A 25672-nucleotide genomic window follows, 5' to 3' on the forward strand; every position below is an offset into this window, starting at 1 on the left:
TCCTTATGCCATTATCAAATTCCATGATTTACCCTTCACTTTATAGCTTATCGTGTTGGCTAATGGCGAAAAATAGATTCGCGAACTAAAAATGTACCGTTTAGGAAAAAAAGATTGAGAAATAATATTAAGGATTAATTTTGTTTATTATATAATTTGTATATCATATCTGTAATAAAATTGCCTATAAAGAAGACAGTAAATTATTGTTGATATTTTGTATCATAGTCTAAGATCCCAATTAGGATCGACCTTCACCCATCTGTTTACCGAATGAAAGTTATTTTTTATGAAATATAAAATGTTAACAAATATCCCTGCAATGGGTTGCCTAAAAAAATGTGGTCAAGACTACTTTTAGTGAAAATATCAAGAGTAAAATTTTTTGAAATTTTTCACTGACTTACATATCTAACGAATATTGATCTACTCGAAAGTAAAAGCCATAAAGAATATGCAGCAGCTATGCTGTCTGCCTCTTTTTGTTCACTATTTTCGCATTTATACAAGTTGTGAATAGTAATTACGTTCATCTGTTAATTCATTGCCTCGCATATATAAATGAAGATAATTTTATTGCAAATACGGTGCTATATGATTGTCAACAAAATATCAGTCAAAATAAAGTTTACAAGCTTTCCAAGTTTTGATATTTTTATTAAAAGTTGTCTGGACCATATTTTTTAGGGCAACCCACAACAGGGATATTTGTAAATATTTTACATTTCATAAAAAATAACTTTCATTCGGTAAACAGATGGGTGAAGGTCGACCTTAATTCGGATCTTGTACTATCACTTATATACTATTTCGCTAGCCTGTTTTTAGCCACGGGTACCGCACAAGTCGAACTAGCGTGAAAATATTGCCTCTATTTTTAAACAATGATATTATTTATTTATAGAGATAGGCATTATTATTACATCAATGATTTAATCATTGTGTGAAAACTCAAATTTATAATGTAATGAATGAAACTATAAAGAAGTTGTAATTATTTCTCCGAGCGAAATTTTGTTTCCTACTGTTACAAAATCTAAAATTTTTTTAGTTATTCGAAATATTTATATTGATAGTTAATTTATCGAAATATTTATCTGGAACATTACCAAAAAAAATTGAAATAGTAATTATAAAACGCATGTCCAATATATTTACTGAGACAATTTACGATTTTAACGTTCTATAACATTAAATTTTGTATATCTCGGTAAGTAATAAGAAAATATTTATCTTAAGCAAAGTTATAGAATATAATTTATACTACAATTAATCAATCAATCCAATTACCAAATACAAAAGTACATGACCTTTGCTCTAATGACCACATTCATCACGGCTTTTGTACAAAGTTGTAACCTAAATATGTGATTTAAAATATTTTTGGTTAATCTGGAGAATCAGACTGAACGATTATTTGATTAAAAAACATTCTCAGATCTCAGTTGTCCTTCAAAATTGTGTGTACTGTATGTTAAAAATAAAATTACACGTGTGTCTGTATGTCTCTCACAATCAGAGATGTGATTGTAACATTATTTATGGTGTTTTGGTGCCATATATTTACAATTTACATAGTGAATTGTTTATCACATATATTTACATATCGTGTATTGTTTAGTATACCGTAGTTCCAAAAATTACCGATTTGTATACACTCTGCGTCATAAAATTAGAGTAAAAATCGTTAGCATTTTATTGGCCGTTATAATGGATAGTCGTTATAAACGATATGTACATTGGAAGTATGTGCAAATGCACTCATGTTGGTTGCATATATACAGAATGTTCGATTTACATCCAGGCATTTAAAAATCACGAGTATGACAGAATACATGCGTTAAGCAATCCATCTAAGTGAAAGGTATTAAATACATGTGTTGAAGGTTCAATATGCGTTGAGATAGTTGTAAGACGCTTGGAGAGTGGGAGTTTCTTAGTAGAATAGATGAACTACAACAGATAAAAGACGCAACACAAGTCACTTTTGCAATTTCATACAACACCTATAATACCTCTTACTTAGATGCATTGCTTAACGCATGTACTCTGTATAATTTTGTTTGAATTTAATTATATTAATAAATTTTTCTTTTTGGTTTCAGGTGTGTGAAAGTGACCCTTTACCTCATGTTATATGTTCGAGGTGTGAACGAACTTTAAACACATTACATGGTTTTAGACAGGCGGCGCATCGTGCTCAGGAACTATTAAAACAATTCTTAGCAAATGTGGCTCAGGCACATTCACTTACAGAGGTTATTATTATTATTTATTATTTCTATTTTATATTTATAATATTAAAATAAGATTTAAATATTGATAAGAATATTGTCAGAAATTCCCAGGTATCGCCATACCAAAGAGGTATCGCGATTAGGTATAACAAATATATTGTTGTGTAATTTTTAACTTTGTCCGGAAATGATTAATTTTTATATTGGTAAAAAAAATATTAATGAATGAAGATTAGCGTGATTTATACGAACTTGATGCTGAGCGTCTATATTTTTGGAAAATCTATAAAACTCCTTGAATTTAATTAGAATCATCGAAAAACAGTTATAATGAAAAAGTCAGTCCAAAAAAAATTCGTTGAATTTACTAAAACTGATCATTTGAGGTTTGATTATAGTAGTTGTGTACACACACATACTGCGGTCAAGTCAAGAAGCGGAGGCAGATATATGCTATGGTTAAGTTTTAAGTGGTACCAAAATGAATTTATTAAAGCTGTATAATAATTAATCTATTTATTGTTCATAAATAAGGGCTGACTGACCAGCCCTGTTCTAACATCAAACTGACTGACAATCATAACTGTTATTTATTTGCAATATACCATCTGTATAACAATTTTCAGCTTTAGTAAATTCATTTTAGTACGACGTATAACTGCACCGTTTCGATACCATATATCTGGGCTCCGTCCTATCGTTCGCTTGACTGACCGCAGTATGTGTGTATATACAACTACTGTGTGTGTATATAATTCGCAATTCGGTTAATAGTGATGAAAATAATTCCAAACTTGTTACTCGGAGGTTTTTGGAGTCGCTCAATTTAGTCACCAAATTTCCTGACGCTCTAACAAATCGAATGCAAAAAACCGTATTCAAATCCGTCTTACTCTTCAAATTTTTCGAACCTGTACAAATTTTAGTGTTTAGTTTCCGCGACTAGTTTTTTATATCGAACAGCTTTCTTATTTAACGCAATTTTCTATCTCTTACCATTAATGAAAAGGACTTGACCTGAACTGATTTTGAAGGTAAGATAAAAATTCAAAGTGCTGAAAAATCCCCCTTAGATGCAAAAAATTTGTGATTAAAACATTTTTCTGTATCTGTTCTGATGAATATATGAAAACTTAAAATAAAGATTTCGCTAAGCGGTGGCATACTTAGATAAATCGAATAATCTTCATAAATTAATTTTCACATATTAAACACATTTTCCTGGAAATCAATTATAACTTATATAAATACACATTAAATGACATCATTTTAGAGAACATCATTTTGCTAAATTTTTTACTGTACGACGCGTTGTAGGTATGGCCGCATCAAATAAAACCAACCAAACAGCTAGCCAGCCAGCTGTCATCAATCATCACTTTATTACTTTGATAAAAATAAATTTAATTAATAGAATTTTTATGATTATTTATTGAAATTTCTCTTTAAAACGATTACGTGTTTTTTATTTGGAAAAGTGGAATACCAGACGGTACTCTAAACCGTTATTATTGTTTTATGAAATTTGGAAAATTGTTGCTAACAAAAAGATAAATTATTGTTTAAGGATGTAGAAGTAAGATAGCAACTTCATCCCCTATATTACTCCCTTCAAGTCTTTTTCCGCTACTAAATCATACTGCATTTGGTTCGAATTTTTCCGAAAAACAAAATCTAAAACCCTCAGTTCTTTATACAGATCAAACATAGCAGAAAAAGTGTAAACATTATAAAAATTTAATTAAAGTTTTTTACTGTCGTAAAAGTACTCGTTTTAACTACGAATACTATTTCAAAGTCAAATTTTAGATTAAAAAAAGTGAAAACAAACAATTGACTGAGTTAATTACTGAAATACCATGTATAGACAGTGTTGATTACTCCGTCACATTACACATACATACATGTCATACATATATAACTGATATTCCCATATAATACATACTATACAATTTACACATAATGTTTACGAAAAAATGTTTCATATAAAAGTTGTTTATTTTTTTATAAGCAACATCTTTTACATTTAAACTTTTGTTCTATCTCTAACGGTTTACAAGACCCAATTGACTTATGTTGCTCATTTACGAACTTTTTACGTCCTGAGTACGCAGTAAAAATTTCAGCTTAATATCTATTTTCGGTTTTGAGTTATCGTGATGACAGACGGACAAACGACAGACAGACAGACAACCAGAAATGGATTAATTAGGTGATTTTATGAACACCTATACCAAAATTTTGTTCGTAACATCAATATTTTTAAACGTTACAAACTTGGGACTAAACTTAGTATACCTTGATATATATTACATATATATATGTATACATGGTATAAAAGGTTTTCCCCTGAGTCATCTTTGTCAATACGTGTGATTACATAAAACCCTGGGGCGCTTAGTTTAAGTCAAGTACCACAATACAATAATTAAAAAATTATAATTCCAATTTCCTGAACATTTTAAACAAATCTGAGCGCCTCAAGCTTTCAAATATATGATCATAAATAAATGACTCAGTCGTAAGAATTAATTTTTCTACTTTTTAAATCATCGAAATAAAAGGAAGTATCTCATGCTAAAATGAACGTTGTTAAATAATGATAATTTTCTCGAAATAAACGTGAGTGAAAATTATCGGAATATACAATTATTATTGTTTGGAGAAATTCCTTAAAACTGAAGTGGCACATAAATAGTCCACACCACCCATTTTTCGGCCTAGATATCGGTCTAAAAATTCATTTGTTCGTAGACAAGACTAACTCATTTACTTTAACTTGTTCTATGAAAAAAACGACCTTTTATGCATTAATTAACCTTTTTAATTTCTTATTCTTAGACTCTTTTCGTTACAATTAGTGATGTGACGAATATTCGTATATTTTTTAACATTCTCATTCGCAAGAAACGATGGGAATATCGGATGTCGAAAACCATTTGAATATACGGATATGTAATTATAGCAAACAAACCTTAAAACAAAACTGAATTTTGCTTTTAATGGACTTAATTAACGCTAAAATAATATTCGCGGCGAATATTGGAGATAAACGCATTCAAAAATGTACAAAATATAGCATTCGTCCCAACACTAGTTTCAATTACACAGAAAATAATCGAAAATTTTCTGGTAATTTAATTTAGGAAGGTTACTTTCGACTAGGTTAAAGCTGTAATACAAATTACACCTAAGTAATAGGTATTGACGTCATAGCCTGATAAGCGGAAAAGTTTTTGACAATGCAACTTTTCCATAATTATCATTTAATTTTTCTATGGAAATTTATTTAAAAATAAATTATAAATAAAAAAAATTTCATTCCTTAAAATAATTGATGTAATACATCACACATTACTTCCATACGTATATACATATTTAAACTTCCATACGTATATCATATCCTAAAAATAATTTTAATTGTAAAAATGAAATATATCTAAACCACTTAAAGAAATTTTACTTAGCCATTTCAAATTATTATTACATTTGTTTTTCTAAAATTTATCTATTCTTGAGAGAAAGCCATTTTGGATTTTTACTTTTTTTCAATTTCAGATTTAAATTTTCAGGACCTAAAAATCCTCAATAGAAATTTAAATATGCTTAGCTTATATCATGTATAAAATATCAGCTATTGCTAAGCCACAATTTTGAACCAGAAGTCTTCACTTGGAGTGAAAAAAATTGAGTCATCGTCCCCATTATACTTACGGGAGTAGAAAAATTTTCAAGGTTAGATGGACGATCTCTAAGAGAATAAACATAAGAATATGGGAGTAATTCAAGTCGGTTAATGTACTTTAGTTCTGATTATAAACTTATTAACCTTAATACAACCTTAAAAAATATATATAATTTGGAAATTCCTAGGACATTTACATAAATAAATTACATTTGTCTTACTAAAAAATGTTTACATAATATGTACAGTGAAAACTCTCTATAAAACCTAAAAATTGAAAATGATAATTTCAATGTTTGTAATGATCCATTCGTTAATTCCGAGCTAAATAACTAAACGAATGAAATGAGTTAAACAAATTGCTAAGAGCTTCAGTTAGGATTATGTATACATATAAAATGCTTTATCCTGTATGATGACTGACGGATCAACGCACAGCCTAAACCACTGAACGTAGAGATTTGAAATTTGGAGAGTGTGTTCTTTCTATAACGTAGGCATCCGATAAGAAAGGAATTTTCCGAAATTCTAATCCCAAAGCGATGAAAAACGGAGGCAAGAGAAGTGAAAGCTATAACGCGAGAGTCTTTAATTTTAAGCTCAGCGAAGCGGGTCCCCAATCAGAAAATTTTTAGTGTGACTCCAAAAGTCAAATATTTACAATTCTACAGGCATGTTGTCCTGGGCGGGTTTTTGTTATGGGCTTTCCATTAAAAGTGTCTGAACTTTAAACTTAAGTTTAACAAATTGCATGCATATGAGATATATGTTTTTATTTACAATTAAATTAAATGTTAAAATAAATTTCGATTTTTGCCCCAATTTCCTAGATCAGTTTTTTGTATTTTTAAAATACGTATTTTCGACTACCAAGTAGTCATCATCAGTAAGAATTAGCTAGTGAATGTTACTCTTTGCTAATTTGGTGGCGGACTGCACACTGTTAATTTCGTGTTTTTACAATTTATACTGTTCACAGTATCTGTCAAATTGTAGTGTCAGTGGCGCTAGCCAATCAACTGCCATCAGTTGACTAGTCTGGCAAATGAGCGTGATACTTGTGCGCAAGCCCATTCACGCACAAGTATCACGCTCAAAATGAAATTTCAGTTCGAGTTACTTACTGTACACCACGTGATTTTCATTGGCTCATATCGTCGACTATATTTTAAAGTTCGGACACTCTTAATGGAAATCTCTTTATAAAATGCTACTGTGAAAATAACCAATTAAACACAAGTATGGGTTCATATTTTTCATAAATTATTTATTAATATCTTTATCATCTTCATCAATATCTGAAATAACTTCTGGATTTTGTTGATCTTCCTGTCGAGGTTGTTCTTCATTAACCGCTGCAGTCGTAACCGTATCCGATGTTTTCGTATGATGATACCGTATCGGTTTAAATCTATCAAACTGTTCTGATTGTTGTTTCGATTTCAAGTATATTTTACAACCAATTGCAATTAATGAAATTAATAAAATAATTACACAACATGCTAATAAACCCCAAACAAATTTTGATATTTTTATATTACGTCCACTGCGCAATGTTGTTGTTGATGCTCCTACATTACGATTCCGATTTGATGATGTCACTGATGACGTAACATCATCAGTATTATCATCATCGTTAAATAATGTATCAAATATTTCATCCAATGTACTATTTAATTTGGGTTTATTGCATATTTTTGTCGGCATGTTATATAATGATATGCCACTTAAATATGTTGGTTCAGAGCATACTGGAAATTTTTGGTTACGTTCACGATATTTGATTTTAATCTTTTTGATTACGTGATATAATTGACAATCACAACGCCATGGATTATCGGATAAATCTAGCTGAACGATTTTCTCCCAAACGGCTAATTGTGTTGAGACTTGATGTAATGAGTTGTTGTTTATGTATAACTGAAAAAAATATACAATGGTATAGAAATGGGATCAACCTCAGAATGAAAGATAATAAGCTGAAAGTTGTCTCAAAAGTCGCATAAAATGTCTTGTCTGCTTCGTCACGAGGTCAAAGATCAAAAAAATCAATTTTTTCGCTATTATCACAGTTTCTAATGCTCCAATGATGTTAAATTCTGTTTTGAGATAGAGGAACATTGTGCCATAACTGAAGCTGATTCACTAACTAATCTATACAAAATCTAAGGAACTTCTAGACATGCTAGAAAGATGCGGTTTTTGCCATTCGACACGGAATTGTTTGAAACCTGTGGGGAAAATCGGTTTACTGATTTCTTTGACCTTGAATAACTTACGATTCAGACACGGGATTTTATGAAACTTTTGAGACAAGTTTTAGAACGCCAAAATAAAGCAATGTATGAAAATTCAGCTATTCCGAGGATAATCCCTGATTAGACTGGGCTATAAACTTTCCCAGAAAAAATTTTTTATATTATCAAGAATTTTGTAATATGTATACAAAGTTACAAAATACGTAGAATCCCAAAATATGTACACAAAAAACAATATAATTTTCCTCAAAAACTTTTTTTGGTCTTATTTATGCAATTTTTATTTTATTAACAAATTTTGGCATTCGTTTCAACCCCCTTAATATTACCGAATCGAGTTAGTATGAAATTAGGATCAATAAACTTACTCAAAGTTATCTTAACTTGACCAAAGTTAAAGCCTTAATAATTTTACAAAAAAAAAGTAACCTCTAAACAGTGACGTAGCTACCATAGGGCCAGATGGTGCAGTGCACCAGGGCCCCGAAGCTCAGAGATCCCACTAAGGTTTGAAAATGAAGTAGTACCCGTTTTTAATGAATGTATCCATTTACGTTATTAAATAACGAAGATAGCTCAAGTTATCTGCGCAGGTCGTTACGTTTTTTTCGAGGAGATTTGAATTTTTAAATTACTTATTATCAACAAAATAATAACCTTCTACCTTGTATAGTCTCGAAGAAAAAGTTGTAGAAATTGAAAGTGTAATACTTACTTCGGAAATAGGCCATTTTAATTTTAATTCACCAAATGCGTCCTTATCGATGTGAGTTAATTGTGGATTATGTGAAATATGCAGAGCATTCAAATTTTCCAACCATTGAAATGTACCTGAATGAATTGTTTTTAAATTTTCCATACAACTTATATTTAAATGGGTTAAACTTTTTAAACCTGAAAAAAGGAATACAAGACCCATTACGAAGCAAATCAAATTAAACTCAACGCAAAACATCGCTCATAATCTCATATTGATTTTTTGATAAAAAATGTTCATTTATTTTTTAGGGGAAAGAATTTTTAAAATGATCCCCCCAACCTTTGTCGGGGGAAGGGGGCTTTTTAGTAATTATTCTGCAATTCGGGATGATGGTCCAACAAATCCGAGCTCATTAAAACTGGCCGAGCCATTCTTGAGTTATAAATGGTTTAACTAACCCGACTTTATTTTATATATTAAGAGAGAAAATCGAATTTCTGTAACTTATAAAATTAATTTTAAAGTTAGTTAGTTCCTTAATAATTAACTTAGCGTGATGAATATTCAAACACGAAACATGCTTTACTTATGAATTAATAAAAATAAATTGATGGCTCTTGTTTTTACCTACAGAATACTAATTATTATTTACAAGTGTTTGTTGCTAATAACATTGAATATAAAGATGATGATGTTATTATCAATAATAAATACTCAAAAATAAAATTAGATAAGACGATATTTATAAGAAAAATAAATGAATAAATAAATAAATACTCACCAAAAAATGAATCATCATTAAATTCTTGCACGGCATTTCCGCTAAAATCTAATTTTCTTAGACTATCACTGGCATATGTTAAACTATCTGGCACATTTTTTAAGTGATTATTTGATAATATTAACACTGTTAATTCTTTGAATACTGCGAATGCTTCGTCACTAATATGTTCTAAATTTGTTGATGATAAATCTAAAATCTAAATTCCAGAAAAAAATTGTAGACTAAATAATAGTAAACCGGTCTTTTTTAGCCCACGAGACAGCAGCCTTTTTTTAAATGATCGATATATACTTGAAACTTTGTGAGTGGCTTCCTTTTGGCGAATCTCCCAAACTTTCTATCTACGATTTTTTTCATTTACGAAAAAAGTCGTAAAAAGAAAGTTTGGTAGATTCGTCAAAAGGCAGCCACTCACAAAATTTCAAATATGCATTCATCATTAAGAAAAAGAGCGCTACCCCACGTACCATCACGTATTATTTCAACTTTTCGGATATTTACATTGAGAATTTGAATCAACCATCGATCTTAGCGAAACGCGAGGTAGTTAAAACCAGTTATAACGACAAAAATGATAGCCAGTAGTTAAAGCAAGTTAAGACGCCGTAACAAACTCGGCTACTAACCGATTCAATGTGAGATATCATTCCACATAATTGAATAACAAATCAAAAAAAATATCGAATCGTATACAATAGTGCTTACGAAATTGCGACACCTGAAATTTACTATTTTCTTTAATATTGGATTAGACTTACACGTAAATATGGTGTCATTGATATTGCAGCAAGAGTTGTTAAACCAAATACTTTTAGTGGATTATGACTGATGTACAAATTTTTTAAATTTGGTATATGATCAAATGTTTTATCCCTTAGTGCATGTATGTTATTATGTGATAGATCTAATCCTTCCAATTTATTCAATGGATCATATTCCATTATATTAAATTTACCTTGGAATACACTTGGACGTAATGCATCTCCTTAAAAGAACAATTATAAATATTAATATTAATATACGGCAGTTTGTTCATATAACTAAGTCGTTAATCTTTTGGAAGATATAGTTTACGCAACTATATAATTTAAATAAAAAAATTGGTGAATTGCCGTGTACACAAAAAAATATTGTACGTTATATAAACGGATACAAACACCGGCCCTTAGGGTTCAAATTCTAAATTATATAGTATATGTTAATTTTTTTCACACGTTCTTTCTTATTCATTAATAAAAATAAAATTGATTATAAAATTTAATTTTGTCAATGACAGTTAAATTAATCAATCATTTCATTAATTATAATTTCACATAAAAAATAAATTTGATCCCACAATACTCTCAAAAAATGTCTGTATGTTTTTAAAACAAAATGCATTAAATTTAAACAAATCTCACAACGATATCTCTGTTTTAGTCAATTATATTCGCGTTAATTTTCAGTTAAAATAATACCAATAATTAAAATGTCGGCTATAGAATTGGAAAAATCTAGAGAAATCTAATTTTGTGAATTAAAATTTTTTTATTGCCTTTTATTGTCGACGTTCGTCATTGAGCTAAAACATCGTGTGAAATCAATTTTTGGATTACATCAAAAACTATCAAAATATGAAGGATTTAAATATAGAAAGATAGGGAAATAGCACGTAGTGACGTAATAACTTTCGACTGCTATAGAAACTACATGTCAAAGGATGCTTTGCAAGAAAAGATGGATTTGTTTATACAATGTGTCGCATTTAAGATAAAAAATAATTTCTTTTAACTTACCATTTAATTGATTCCAACTCAAATCTAAATATTCTATATTTGGTATTGGTGCAAAGGCACATCGTTCAATTTCTCGTATCATACAATTTGATAACGAAACGTGAACACTTTCAATATCTGTTGCTGGTAATTTCCCTAATTTAACAAATTTATTATGAGATAAATTCACTGTTATAAATGTTATTTTTGTTTCATTATTTTGTGATGGCCATAAATTTGCTGGTGTTGTTGTTAAATTTTTCAATGTACAATCCATAAGAACCACTTGCTCATTCGGCTTAACACATTTACAAAATTTACATATGTCATCTTTGTTTATGGTAGCACATTTTATTATTGTAATAATCATTGAAAAATATAATATACCCTTAAAAAAAAAATTATATAAGTTAATTATTTAAATACTCTTCAGTTACTTAAAATTAGAAAATGGTTCATTCCCAAAAATGTAACCATATATTTGTTTCCATTTTCGACACTAGATGCCAGGAGCAGTAACTTATAGTACTTAGGTACTACTAACACTTAGATGCTCATTTTTCACGACTGGTGAAATTGTGCACTTCATATTCGTCGGTAATTTGAAATTTTCATTATCCAATCAGTTAAATTCGATTTGAACTGAGATTAATTAAACAAACGTTTTTATTTTATGAAGTGTGCAATTTCATTAGATATAATAATGGATTTAGAAAATTTTGATATAAATACTTTAGCTAAGGAATTTGTAACATTTTTTTAATGACATGGACTATGAACTACTGAATGAAAATTTGAACAATACTTACGATAAGTAAAATTTGTGTATGTAAAATGTAACGAACTCCTTAGCTCGAATAATTTATATAAAAAAATTCTCTTTGTTTTTACCAAATTCATTGTTGCAAGAATTCCAATAATGCATTACATAATCAAAAATATTACTAAAGATACCAATAATGTGTCCATATTTTATTTTTGTGTTTAATCAATCTTTATCATTTTATCAGTTGAAAAGTAAACAATTTATAATTATTATTTACTTATATAAAATTTTAAATATGCCTTTTGGCGGGAATAAATTGAATTCAGTCGATCGATCTTTGTCACAGAGTTATTAATAAATTATAGACCATTTAAACCTAAATATATTTAAGCGTGGACAATTCCTTTTTGTTGATCTTCTTGATTATCCCCATTGAACTCCAAAGGCGTCTAAGGAATCTTAATACAAAGTGTCATTCTCTTGATCTCCAAACAGTCTTCCTACGATCTGCGAAAAATTCTCCTTCTGCGAAACAATTTTCTTTATCTAATCAATTCTTTGAGCTAGATATCGGTCTATTAGAGTTAGAGTAAATTAATTTCTAATTTCACTAATTTATTTTATTAAATCGTTGTTTCAGAAAATACCAAACATGTGTACTGACAGTGATATTTCCGTAATGTTACCACCATTATCACCTTCAGCATTTATGTCACCGTGTTCAATGTCACCAGCACATTACAGTAATAGTAATAGTCAACCACATACGTCATCACCACAACCACCTAGTTCACCAACTCCAACAGATTTATCAGTGACTTCAACTGTTGGAACACAGCATAATACCGTCATAACGTCATCATCACAGCAACCACGTTCACCACCATCACCCGCAACCTCAACAGAACGACATCATCCCCAAGAAGATGATGACGACGAACAAAAACCAATCTTAACTATAACACCAGTAATCAAACAAGAACTGATTGAAAATAACCAAACCGATGAAATCGAAGAAAATAACCATCTACCTCATCAACAACACCATACAGTAATTGTATCAACACCGATAATACATTCAGCACAATCACCAAGTGATACTGATACCGGTGTTGATTTATCAAAACCACCAGAAACACTAACATGTATGCCAGAGATACATCACTATTCAAATTTAAAACGTGGTGAATCAATGGATGCACTTAGTGATTATAGTAATAGTTCAGATCCAGAACGTTTAGAAGTTGATATGTCACGGGTAAAGAACGAAGATGATTCGGATACAACAGAAAGTAGTCCGCCATCACCAAAACAATATCATCATCGAACACATTCTTCTTCATATAATAATAATCCAAAAAATTCAAGTCCTGAACTATGGCGTGCCTTATCTGGTGGTGGTATTATTGTTGGTGGTGGAGATACATCATCTAAATCAATTTCACCACCAGAAAATCTAGGTGAAGCTGGTCAATTGTTACGTCGTTTAATTGCGTGTCGTAATTTGGGTATGACGATTACGCCAGCACCTTCAGATGCAACCAATAATGATAATACGTTTCATTCGAATTTGAATTCAAATGGGTAAGCAACTATGTTTGTTTTTTCTATTTTTTTTTTTATTAATATCTTCTCTTGATAACGTAAGTTTTAAGATTCTTGACGATTTTAAGGTCATTAAAAAGTGTTTGCTTGCCTTAGAAACAACAGTTCTTATGGATTACAATTCTGTTGAAATGCTTAAAGATGATTTACTCCTATAAACATCTCACCCAGTCTCGGAGCATTATTTATATCCCGACAATCCATTACTTTATAACTTAGGCCTTTAGGTTCTTAATTTATTACATGAATTTTACAATAATAATACTGTTTTTTCTTTGCTTTAGTGATTCAATTGGTATAAAATCTGAGAAAGATACACCGAACACATTAAATCTTTCAATAAAACGTGAATTAAAAGGTTCATCTGCACGACGTAAACAATATTTCCCAACAAAAGCACCGACCGAAGACCGATATCAGTATACAACAACACCAGAAAACAATACAATAAATTTATCATCACTGAGTCCTTGCCATGACGGTGGTAACACCGGAATAGGTGGAGTTGGTGGTGATTCAGAAACAGATATAAACTATGCACAAGCATGGTGTAATTATCGTTTTGCCAAAGGAAATAATAAAACAGAAATAATAGCCAGTAATAATTTAATAACAAATAATAGTAATAATAATAATAACACGGACGTATCAAATGCACGTCGTGTTGATCTAGCATGTAGTAATTGTGGTACACGTACCACAACCATATGGCGTCGTAATATGCGTGGTGAAATGGTATGTAATGCATGTGGTTTGTATTTTAAATTACATGGCGTTGATCGCCCACATGCAATGCGTCGTGATACTATACACACGCGTAGACGACGTCCAAAGAATAGTGTGAATTCATCGGGTAAACGACAACGAATGACAACAACTACATCTTCAACATCACCAGCATCAACAACAAATAATATTGTTATACAAAAATCACCAGATACAGACCAAATGTTGACGGCGTTACGGCGACATATACAGCCGCATTTAATGTTAACCATACAAAATGAACAAAATAAATTAACGTCATCACATCTACCTGTAAGTAAAAATGCTCCATTTTAATTAAAAGTGTTTCCCATCACTTTGTCCAGGTGTCTACCATCAGAAACGACTCCTTTGAGGTCAAAGCTTCTGCTATGTTTAGTTTAATAAAACAATAATTATTAAACTTAATAATATAGGATAACAACCATGTTTATCAGTATGTAGTTACTTAGTAAGAGTATGTGTCGTAACCCCGGTATCCGCCAGTAACTGCACGACAAGGAGGTGCCCTCATGTTCAAATGTAAGAACTACACGTACACAACAGCTCTCATTTTAAAATTGGAGACAACTGATACTTAATTTGTCGCATTACTATGGACTTGCGCACAAAATACAAAAATAAATAGTTATTAAATGTTTTAGGTACATAATTATCCGAGTTTAATGAAGATAAACAATTCACCACCAGCTCATAAGATGAATGATGATGACGATGATGGTGAAGAAGATGATCAAATCTCCCCAGAATTACCATTAAATTTGGTTTCCACACCACATATAACCACGGAATCATCTCATTAGCGTATGACATTTTCATTTGTTAACCATTTTGGTAGTATTATTAGATTGATGATAGCTGGTGTTGGACACGATGAGAGATACAGCGGAGTCAACACCAGAAAATCAGAAATTTATTACCACACTTAAAGAAAAACCAGTATACGAATTTTTTTTTAATTACTTACAAAAAATGCGCAATATTTATTATTTGCCATTATTTTTCAAAAAAAAAATAAAAGTTAAAAATAATTTTACTCTTAAAAAAAATTAATAATAATATTTATATCTTTGTGATCGAATTTTTTATATTTATACAAAATATTAATATTTAATACACGCAATAATTAATTATTTAATCGTTGAACAAATTCTCTCGTGGCTCTCTTTAATTAGTAAAAAAACGAACAAATTAATTATTTTTAAAATGCATTATCTAATATTTATCTTTAAAAAAAACGTAAAAGTATTACCGTCCATGTTTCTTTTAAGATTGTATTTGTGTTGTATGCAGCTGTAAAAATAAAAACCAAATACTCATGAAAATTTCTAATTTGAAATTTTTAGTTGTGAAATTAAAGCTTTATATACGTAATTTGAAAAATTTTTGTATACGTAAACATAGATCTAGGGCCAGCTGTAGTATTAGACATTCATTGTCGAACGGTTGATAATTTAAGAAGCAATTCTAACAACTTTTTTCTTTGCTTCTATTTCAAGGAGATTTTGATATTCTTATTTGAACCTAGAAGAGAAATCCTCGATTGTGAAAAAATTTCGTAGAGGAAAAACTGTTAGAAACGACCTTGACAACAGCTTCCCAAATTCTCTGGGCCTAGCATTACTGTGGCTAGAAAATCTATAAAAATCGAATACGACACTCTAGTACAGGAGAAAAGATAAAAATAATTTAGAAATTAGAGAGTGGTTAGAAAATGAGGAACTAAAAGAGCTATTGCATCTGTATTTTATTCATTTTAGTAATAAATCATTTAAAGAGACTGATTTACACTCAACACGAAAAAACGCACAATAATTTACACGTAATTAGTGAACGTAAGATAACTCTACGGTTTCAGATTAACACAAATACATTCTTTAAGAAGATTACCTTAAATAAATAATGAACGAGTCCTTTTATTGAAAAAAAACTTCAATTTTCGCTGTACCATCTTTGAAATTGATTTTAAATTTACTGATGTTAATATTGTGGATAATTTATCGTCTTCAAACACGTTAAACATCCTCTATACAAGGCCCGTGAGCAGGAATTATCCAAGAAAGGGGTTCTCAATGAGATAATTGAAGAGATTCTCAATGAGAGAATTTAGCCCCCAAAAACCATAACGTGCGCACAGGCCTACTCTATATCTAGGGTCATAATTAAATAAAGGATAAACCTACTTTTTTCTAACGACAATTCGATTCTACTTATTTTATTTATCAAAATTGTTCACTATTTTTTATGCATAAATTATACGTTTTGGTTACCAAAAAAGCGACAAAAGTATTGTTTTAACTGCTACACTGAACCTGTCTTATCTAAAGACTGAAATACTGATAGGACTCGTTCATTAAGATTTTGCATTTATAAAATTGAATTGAAACTATTCAATAAAAATAAGCAATCGTACTTATAATTAATTAAATAAAGAAACAAAAAACACTCAATAATAATTAATTATGTTTTTGATTTTTTTTGTAATAACCAATTGATAACAGTATTGTTTTAAATAATTTTGTTTTTAGGGCATTAAAATATTAACACATAATACGTAATTTAAATAACCAATGCTCTCTATATATACCTTCGTCTCTCTCTCTTTCTATTTGAAATTTTTTAATTATTTATATAATAAATATATATAGATTATAAATATTTGTGTTTTATATATATTTTTTACGAATTGATGATATTTAAAAAGAATTAATATGAAAAATAATAATTAAAACCGTGATATTTTTGAATATTAATTAATAATAAAAATTTAAATTTTGCTACACTGAATATTAAAATATTCAAAAAAAATAGTGCTTGGAACAAGCAACTATGATTCAAGAATTGATTCCTTTGATTGAATTTATCAAAACAACTAATATGCTTGAAATTCTTGTACTTTGATTTTTCACGTGCCCGAAATTGATATCAAGAGATAGTTTTCTAAGTGGACATTTTTTAAAATATTTATAGAACCCATAACAAGATTATTGAAAATATTAAATTTAAAAATTTGTAAAAAAAAATATCAAATTTTACAAATCAGTTTCGAAGTATTCAATCGAAATACAATTATTGTAAATAACGCGTTTGTTTTAGACGTACAGACAACCATTAATTGAAAATTAATTAATTTAATGTTAATGGCATTTATTTTTAAATAGAATCGAAAGAATAATACATCTTGATAAATTCAATCAAATAATTCAATATCTGAATTAAAGTTGTTTAATCTAACACTCAAACAAAGGGCAATACTCTTTCTCACTCTGTCTCGTATGTTAGGTATGTAAGTGTATAAAAATTGGAAGATGTTAACAAAACTTAATTAGTGTATTATTTGCGTAAAAAAATTATATCTTATATTAGACAGGCAACAATTTCATATTTTCGAGATTAATACCACCTTTTTTTTACCATATTTATTTTTGCCAGTGAATTTTTGTGATTATTTATTGATTGTATTGTGATCAATTTTTTTGATAGTGTTGTTAAGGAATTCGTAAAGGTCATCTAAAAGATTTTGACCTCATTTCGTATCACTTATTTGAAAAATCTCATTTTCTCCTGATATTTTTTTAATTATCGTTTTGAAATAAAATCTGATTTTTTTATATTGACAGCATTCCCTAATATTAATATTAATGTAAATATAATACGCTTCTAATCAGGGTCGGTCGGCTTTAACCATCTAGACTCCCCCGGACGAATCATGGATTTGGCGCTTTTTTAGGTTTTTGATTATCTACATTAGTTAATACGCTATTATAAAAGTTAATACGCTGAGTTTCGTTTTCCTTTATATCGATAGATATAAGTCTTAAAATTAAATGGTTGAGCTGAAGCGCACAGCGACCTGTAGAACTTGGCGCTGTGGGCGGCTAGCCTGGTCGTACACTAAAGCCGACACAGCTTATAATACGCAATAGACAAATCGTTTTTCTTCTATTTAAATACTAATATGAAATACAATTTTTGATATCAATTTATATTAAACGACATTAAGCTAAATCATCTGACGTTTTGAAATAGTAAATACGAGCGACAAAACTCCTCAGTTTATCGGTAAACATTTGTTTACCATTGATCATGCATTATTATGCCCTTAATCAGTGTCGTCGTTTATTGTCATAAAAGTAGAATTAAGGTTTCATTTTAATTCTATGATCAATATTAATAACAGCGCCTTCAAGGTAGGAATTGTTTTATGCTGATCGATACAAAACGAGTATCACGCAGTAAAAAAATTAAGTATTATTAATGTTGTCGATATAAAAAATTTAAGCAAAACATTTCGTTGAAAAATTATTTTAAACAGTTGAAACTTATATCAAATAGTGATCCAGAATTGTAATGATTGAAGCTACGTAGAAAGCTCTCTATTACTTAATACTCGAATGATGAAGATACTCTTTATTTAAAGCTAATTTTAAAAAAAAATAAAAGAAAACTTATATTAAAAACACTCACAAATTCATTTTATTAGAATTATAGTGTTTATGTACTCAATTATTGTAAATAGTATTATTTATGTGATAAAACAAATTTTCTTTATTAATGGTAGCCCATTCAACTTTAATATGTTAAGCATATACCATATAAATATTCTTTTTTGTGTAAAAATAATTTTCTATTTGGTGGAGCTAAAATTTTAGAAATATAACCAATTTGAGTGATTCGGTCATAGAACAATAAAATCTAACCAAATGTATATAAGAGCATTTTTTGAACCATTAAAGTCTCAAATTATAGGGAAAATTCGCAATAAATAGTAGACATTGGGCAGTATCGAAGTCAGGCATTGAAACCTTGAAATGATAGGTTAGGTTAACCTTGCTATTCTTCGATGGAACACACTTAGACCAAAGGCCACTACTCCATAAACCATTTGGGGCTGTTTAAGAACAGCAGGAGTGCTTTAATGTCAACAGAGGAGTTTTTATATGTTTTTCGGTATAGTAGTGGGCCGAGTACTCGCTTGTTGTAACTATAAATTAAACATTATTGCCACCAATGTTTTTATAAAGTTAAAAGCTAAATTTTATAGATTTTTTGTTTGTTCTGTGTATCACTCATCAACACAAATTTTTTCATCGTTAATGAGAAAAAAACCGTAAAGTCATACTTAATAATCTCGTTAATAATTTATTTTAAAATTTATAACAGTATTTATGTTGATCTGTTTCTAATATAAGACATAATATTATTCACTTTTTTTTAAAAAGTATAATGTATTAACAAAACACATGACCAGTGAAGCCTTAAGATACTCTTTAATTAAATTATTAAATTTAAAAGAAATAATAAAAGTAAAAAAATCATAAGCCAGTTAATATTTTTACAATATAATTGATAAGTAAGTTTTACCATTAGTTTTTAATTGTATTTTTATTTTCTTTGTCTCTTAATTATTTATAAAAAAAAATTGTATTTTTACATAATAACTCAGTTTTTAAGTGTATTATTATTATCATTATTATTATTATTGCTTTTTGAAATTGTAGCTCTCATGTTTTAATATTACTTTCTCACTTTCACACTCATTTTATATATATTTTGACTGTCATTTTGTCTTTTTTTTAGTGAAATTTTTTCTCTAAATAGTATTAACAAGAGTGATATTTTTTGCACACTTTTTTTTAAATTAAATTAAAAAATGTTTAAAAAAATTATTTATATTTGTGGATATTATTTTAATATTTTTGATATAAAATTATTAGATCACTGTCGTTCGTAGATCCTTCAATATATATTATTATTCATTATCTTGTGCTTTGATCAATGGAATGTCAGAACCTGGCAACTCTGGTTAACATCTAAATTAAAACCTAAGAGTTTGAATATTTTCATCAATTATGAATATGAACAATTTAACGTTTTTGGTCATTTAACCTGGCGTCGTTGTGGTATCCAAACAGAATATAGCCGTTTTGGCCGGGTATAATTTACCAATGTTCATTATTGTACACTGAATGAATCAATTTTATGTCAATATTAGTTTTCTATATTAGGGAAATACATTATTTATAACATTTATTTATTATAAAATGAGCATATAATCATAAAAAATTGATAAAATTAAACTGAAATGTAAATGTTACGTTACTATTGTGGTCGGGTATAACTTTGTGTGCTTTTTACAGACGTGCAACCTCCATCGTAGATGGAGTGACTGCAGTGACTCTAAATATAATAGCTAATACACTCAAAGAGATCAAAGACCGCAGCTACTGTGTGTGTTTTAAAAATCATCGGGTATTAGAAACCCGGCATCAATGACGCCGAGTCAATAAACTAAATATACGTTGATTGTTAGAAATTGACATTAAATTCAATAAATTTTAATTGGGATATGGTGACAAACGATGTTATTGATTTATAAGAAAATTTACGAAAAATGTATCCGCAAATTTAATTAAAATTTTAATGTACTAAATCAAATATTTTAAAATAATATCCATATAAAATAAATTACAAAATGTATTGAATTTTTTGCCCAGGCGGCTAAAATATTTTGCTAATCAGTATTTTTTTTTCTTAAAAAAAATCTCCTTTTTAATGTTATTTTTATTATTACTATTTTATAATGAATTGTATTATTGCTTTATTTTTTATTAATTAATATTTTTTATGTGCTGAAAAGAAAAAAAAAACTATTTATATTTTAATTGAATTTTTTTAAATCAACATAAAATTTACTAAAACTGTATTTTTTAATTGCAAAAATTTTTTGATATTATGTGGACTAAAACATTACTCAATTTTTTTTTTGTATATCAGTTGCAATACGTAAAAAACATGACAGTATTAATGTGTAATCAATAATTTAAAATCTTGCCATGAGTTTCAAGTATTATATGTCATTGAAACTATTGAACCAATATCTGTAGTATCTGGATACTCATGTAATGTAAAGGCCTCTCGTTTATTAGCATTGACAGACAGATGATTGTAAAAAAATACAATATACTCAGTATACTAATCTTGCTCGGAACTCCATGTGGTAACATTTCTATGCGTCTTCTTAGCCCTGTAAAGGCTTCCCTTCGTCTTCTTAACAAAAAAATAAATGGATATTTTTTCTCCTAATGTTTTCTAGTATTAAATGTAAGCCAACGTTTTCTTCAAATATTGTTTTAGGCGAATAAGAAGCTGAAGCTCCATAAGGGAATAAGAAGCTGAGTAATTTTTAGACAATAAAACAAAATTTTAGATGCGTCGCATTTATCCATTGGGAATATTTCTGATCGACTTTCTCAAATGTTCAGGTCTAACAATTTTTATTCTTATTACCAAAATGATATTCTTCAAATACTGTTATGTGTCTTCGTATTAACAATAATTTTATTATGTACGGTGTGATCTTGTTATGTTTAGCTTTTTTTGACTTAACTGTTTTATATTTTTTAAATTAACAACTATTTATAAAAAATTTTTTTATATTTTATTATTGTCTTTATATATAAATATATATATATAATATTGTACTTATTTAAAAAAATGAAAAAAACAGAAACAGATTTTGAGATTCTCTGAATTTTTTGATAGTATTATTGTTAAGCTGAGCTTAAAATGACTGACGAATTTAATAAAAAAAAATTGAAAATTAATTATACATACTCAGAATAACGTTGTGTAAATTTAAAAAAAAAATTAATAAAACTTTAATAAACAATGTCTTGTGCTGCTGCGCCGCGCTGATGCCTTTAATATAAATTCAAAAATAAACTTGGTGCTTTAAAAAAAATTTATTAACAAATATATTTTTTTAAATTTTTTTATGTAATTTCTTTTTTTTGAGTTTTATATAGTCTTTTATTCATAAATTTTGTACATATTGGAATTTTAAAAATGCGGTACTTAATCAATCCTTAAATATGTAATCGATTTGATGCTTAATGATTTAATTTGGAATCCAAAAAATATTATTTCTCACCTCCGTGCAGAGAAAGTCTCAACTTTCGTCCCGCTGTGCAAAACGAAGGTGCCGCTTTCTGTCCCCATCGGGGAAAATAGAATACACATCACGGGAGCAAGTAAAGAATGTCTCAGATCTCATGTTAAACATGAGATCTCAGACATTCTTTACTTTTGCTTCCTTTATGTGTAATATTACTTCTTAAATATTTAAAGATCAATCAAGGAATGGATATAGATTTTTTAACATCAATTTTATCCTCATTCCGATTTAGTGATTCATCTAGTAAAAAATATAACTTCAAATCTTTTTATTTATTGATTTTTCGCTCCTTAAACAGAAATTTTCAATTTTTACACTCTGGAAGCTGGAGATTTGGACACTATTTGAACAATCATTAAGTATCCTATACATTAGTAACGTTATAAAGAACTTAACCGTCATGTTTAGAATTGTTTTTATAAAAACCAAATAACAAAATAATTCGAAATAAGATAAAATATTTTTTATAATTAGTTTATCCTTTCTTCTTTTTTCTAACAAAGAACGTTATTTAAAAAAAAAAAATGGTTGTTTATTCATGCATTATTGTAGTAGCAAGCGACAAAATGGCAAAAAATGGTCTGAGATTTAAAAAATTAAAAAGTTGACTAATAATAAGATAAACTTGAGCACATTATAAGAAATAGAATTGATTGTGTACCGACTTTCAGCAGTAGAAGGTATATAAAACAAGGATCTAAACTCCCCTTCCATTCTGTCTCTTATCACAGAAAAAATATGTAACGGATGCTTTACAGAGTAGCAACCACGCTTTTCATATGCATACAAGAAATATAATTAAAATACACAGAAATTTTATATCACCGGTCTATATTTAATTTAATGCCTGTGAAATTGAGACATAAAACTTCTCAGAATAATTTAAGATTTGCCCGTCTTGGCGCTAAATGTTACAACTGTGCACGATACAAACTATTAAATATGTTCTTAAAGATTTTTTTTCGATTGTTTATGATTGATTTCGGGGGAAATCTTCAGAAAAGTGTATAGAAAGTGTAACTTATAAAATAAAAAAAACAATCAAACCTAATTTTGTATTTAAAAAAATGCTTCAACGAATTTTTCTTATAAAAAAAAAACTAATTGTATATTTAAACCTAAATAATATAAATAGTAATAATATTTAATTAATGTACTTCGAAAATATTTTTATATTCGATTATAAAATATGCAAAAGCAAATTTTTTAAATTAGTAATGAAAAAATGAAAATTATGCTAAGAAAAATGATTTCGACTCAATATTTTTTTATTAAATATGATGTAAAGCACTTGACATTGAATTGATGATGATGTTAAACATTTTGTATAAAAAATAATATGCTTAACAAATACAAAAAAAAAAAAACAAACAAAAAATTATTTGGAAATTGTTTTATTTTTAGATTCCCATTTTTTTTACAGGTGCGCTTTTTAATTCAAAATTTCTCCTATTGATGATGAAAAATGTTTGAAATGATTGTTTATGATGTTTACATGTTATGAATTTATAAATAGCTAAGTTACGCTAAAATTGTTGATTGATTTATTTATTAATCATATCCTGTTTAAAAAAAATTAGTTTATATTAATGTTCGATTCGTATAAATTCAATTATTGAAAATAATAATTTTCTCAAAATTTAATTTATTGGGTACTAATTTTCTTTCGAGCCCAAGATGATTTCTAAAATTCATCATAATAGTTTTTTATTTCTGATGACTAAAAAATTAAAAATTAAGAAGAACGTTCAAGGATTTTTGCAAAAAAAATTTCCATTTTATTATCTCTCTCTGTAAAGCAGCCTCAAACTGTTTTATAACGGGTATACAGCCCAAACCATGTCGCCCATTTTTATTGATACAAACAGTGGAATTTTTGCAATGTAAAAAATTTTTCCCCACTTCTTTGAACATAGTAGAAGAAATATTATTTAAGACCAATTGTTAATAATATCCATTTTTGTTGGTTTAATTCTGGTACGGAACCCTGCACAAGTCTCAGTTACCTTTATTATCTTTAAATGTTTACAAAGAGCTATACAGTAGACCCGCGGTAATCCGACCCCTTCATAATCCGGCATCCCTTGTAATCCGACATAACTATAACGGTAATCACAAAGCAGATTTATTATAAATACCGGAATTCTTCGTGAATGAAATTAGAAAATGATTGAAATCTTTTCACTTCGATATATAATATGTCGGATTACAAGGTATTCTTTTTCAAAGAGTTCCGGACTACAAGGGGTTTGTAGCAGTACTCGATAGTCCGACAAATTCGATAATTCGACATCACTTTGCAAAACGTTTGTCGGATTACCGCGGGTTCACTGTATTTTCTTTCATTATACTTTTGTAAATAAAATTAACATAAAAATACATTTTTTATTTCGATAATCGTAGATTTTAATAAATTGTATTTAATTTGAGCTGATATAGTTCCGATTCCAAAAAATAGGAATGTGTTTTGGAGTTTTTCCATATTTTCAGCTAAATTTTTTTTTCTGAACTCTTGCAGTACTCTATTAGACCGGTACCTAATCTTAAGAGCTTTAAGTATACCTATACTTGATAAAATTTTCTTCTGGCTTTAAATAGTTACCCTGGTATATTCGAAGTTTAGAAATTAAAGAGTTTATTATATTTTTGCCTGGAATATTATATGTAATTTAATTAAGCAACAAAGCCTGGATGATATTTTACCATGGCCATATCCAGCTTTTGGTCTAAGGAAAAAAGAGGGAAAATTAGTTATACACATTTAATTTCAGCGTGGCAGAGGCAGCCCAGCATCAGGGAAGCAGCTTTTTATCCCTACCCCATTCATGTATTTCAAATTATGCATAATCTAGACTCAATTAATAGAAATGATAACGTAAAAAAGATAAAAAGAATTAGTTTTATATTTTGAAAATATTCTAAATCGAAAAGTACTTTTATTTTTAATTTTTGTCCTTTAGGATTTAAATTCAGAATTTAACAAACAAGCTGTAAATGGATTAATATAAAAATTTTATTGAATCATTTTACGTTGATTATATTATGCGTTACTCTATATTTTAATCACACTATTTTTATTATCTTGCGGTTTTAATGATTTTCTAATTCTAAACAAGGAAATAGTGGTTTTATAAAAATGTAACTTTTCTATCTCAATGTGA

At 28.6% G+C, this 25672-nt stretch overlaps 2 protein-coding genes across 3 annotated transcripts in view; one reads left to right on the top strand and one right to left on the bottom strand.

The window, feature by feature from the left end:
• The window catches only part of LOC123295722 (probable serine/threonine-protein kinase DDB_G0282963), a 31061-nt gene extending 15548 nt beyond the window's left edge, over positions 1–15513 (top strand). The window contains exons 2-5 of the mRNA XM_044877154.1: positions 2106–2258; positions 12825–13768; positions 14074–14827; positions 15199–15513. Coding sequence (XP_044733089.1) covers positions 2106–2258; positions 12825–13768; positions 14074–14827; positions 15199–15357 — 2010 coding nt within the window. The 3' untranslated portion in view covers positions 15358–15513. The remainder of the gene's footprint in view (positions 1–2105; positions 2259–12824; positions 13769–14073; positions 14828–15198) is intronic.
• Positions 7173–12399, bottom strand: LOC123295723 (SLIT and NTRK-like protein 5). 2 transcript variants are annotated; one of them, XM_044877155.1, is made up of 6 exons: positions 12310–12399; positions 11440–11806; positions 10423–10649; positions 9662–9860; positions 8896–9074; positions 7173–7842 (listed from the first exon to the last, which is right to left on the bottom strand). In XM_044877155.1, exons 1-6 carry the CDS (start codon positions 12316–12318, stop codon positions 7186–7188), a joined length of 1638 nt encoding a protein of 545 aa, XP_044733090.1. In that variant the 5' UTR covers positions 12319–12399; the 3' UTR covers positions 7173–7185. The 2 variants fall into 2 exon arrangements, with proteins under 2 accessions (XP_044733090.1, XP_044733091.1); XM_044877156.1 differs by having other exon boundaries at positions 12228–12380.
• Positions 15514–25672: the final 10159 nt, after the last annotated feature.

The sequence above is a fragment of the Chrysoperla carnea genome, chromosome 3, assembly GCF_905475395.1.
Source record: "Chrysoperla carnea chromosome 3, inChrCarn1.1, whole genome shotgun sequence".
In the NCBI taxonomy this organism is placed as follows: Eukaryota; Metazoa; Arthropoda; class Insecta; order Neuroptera; family Chrysopidae; genus Chrysoperla; species Chrysoperla carnea.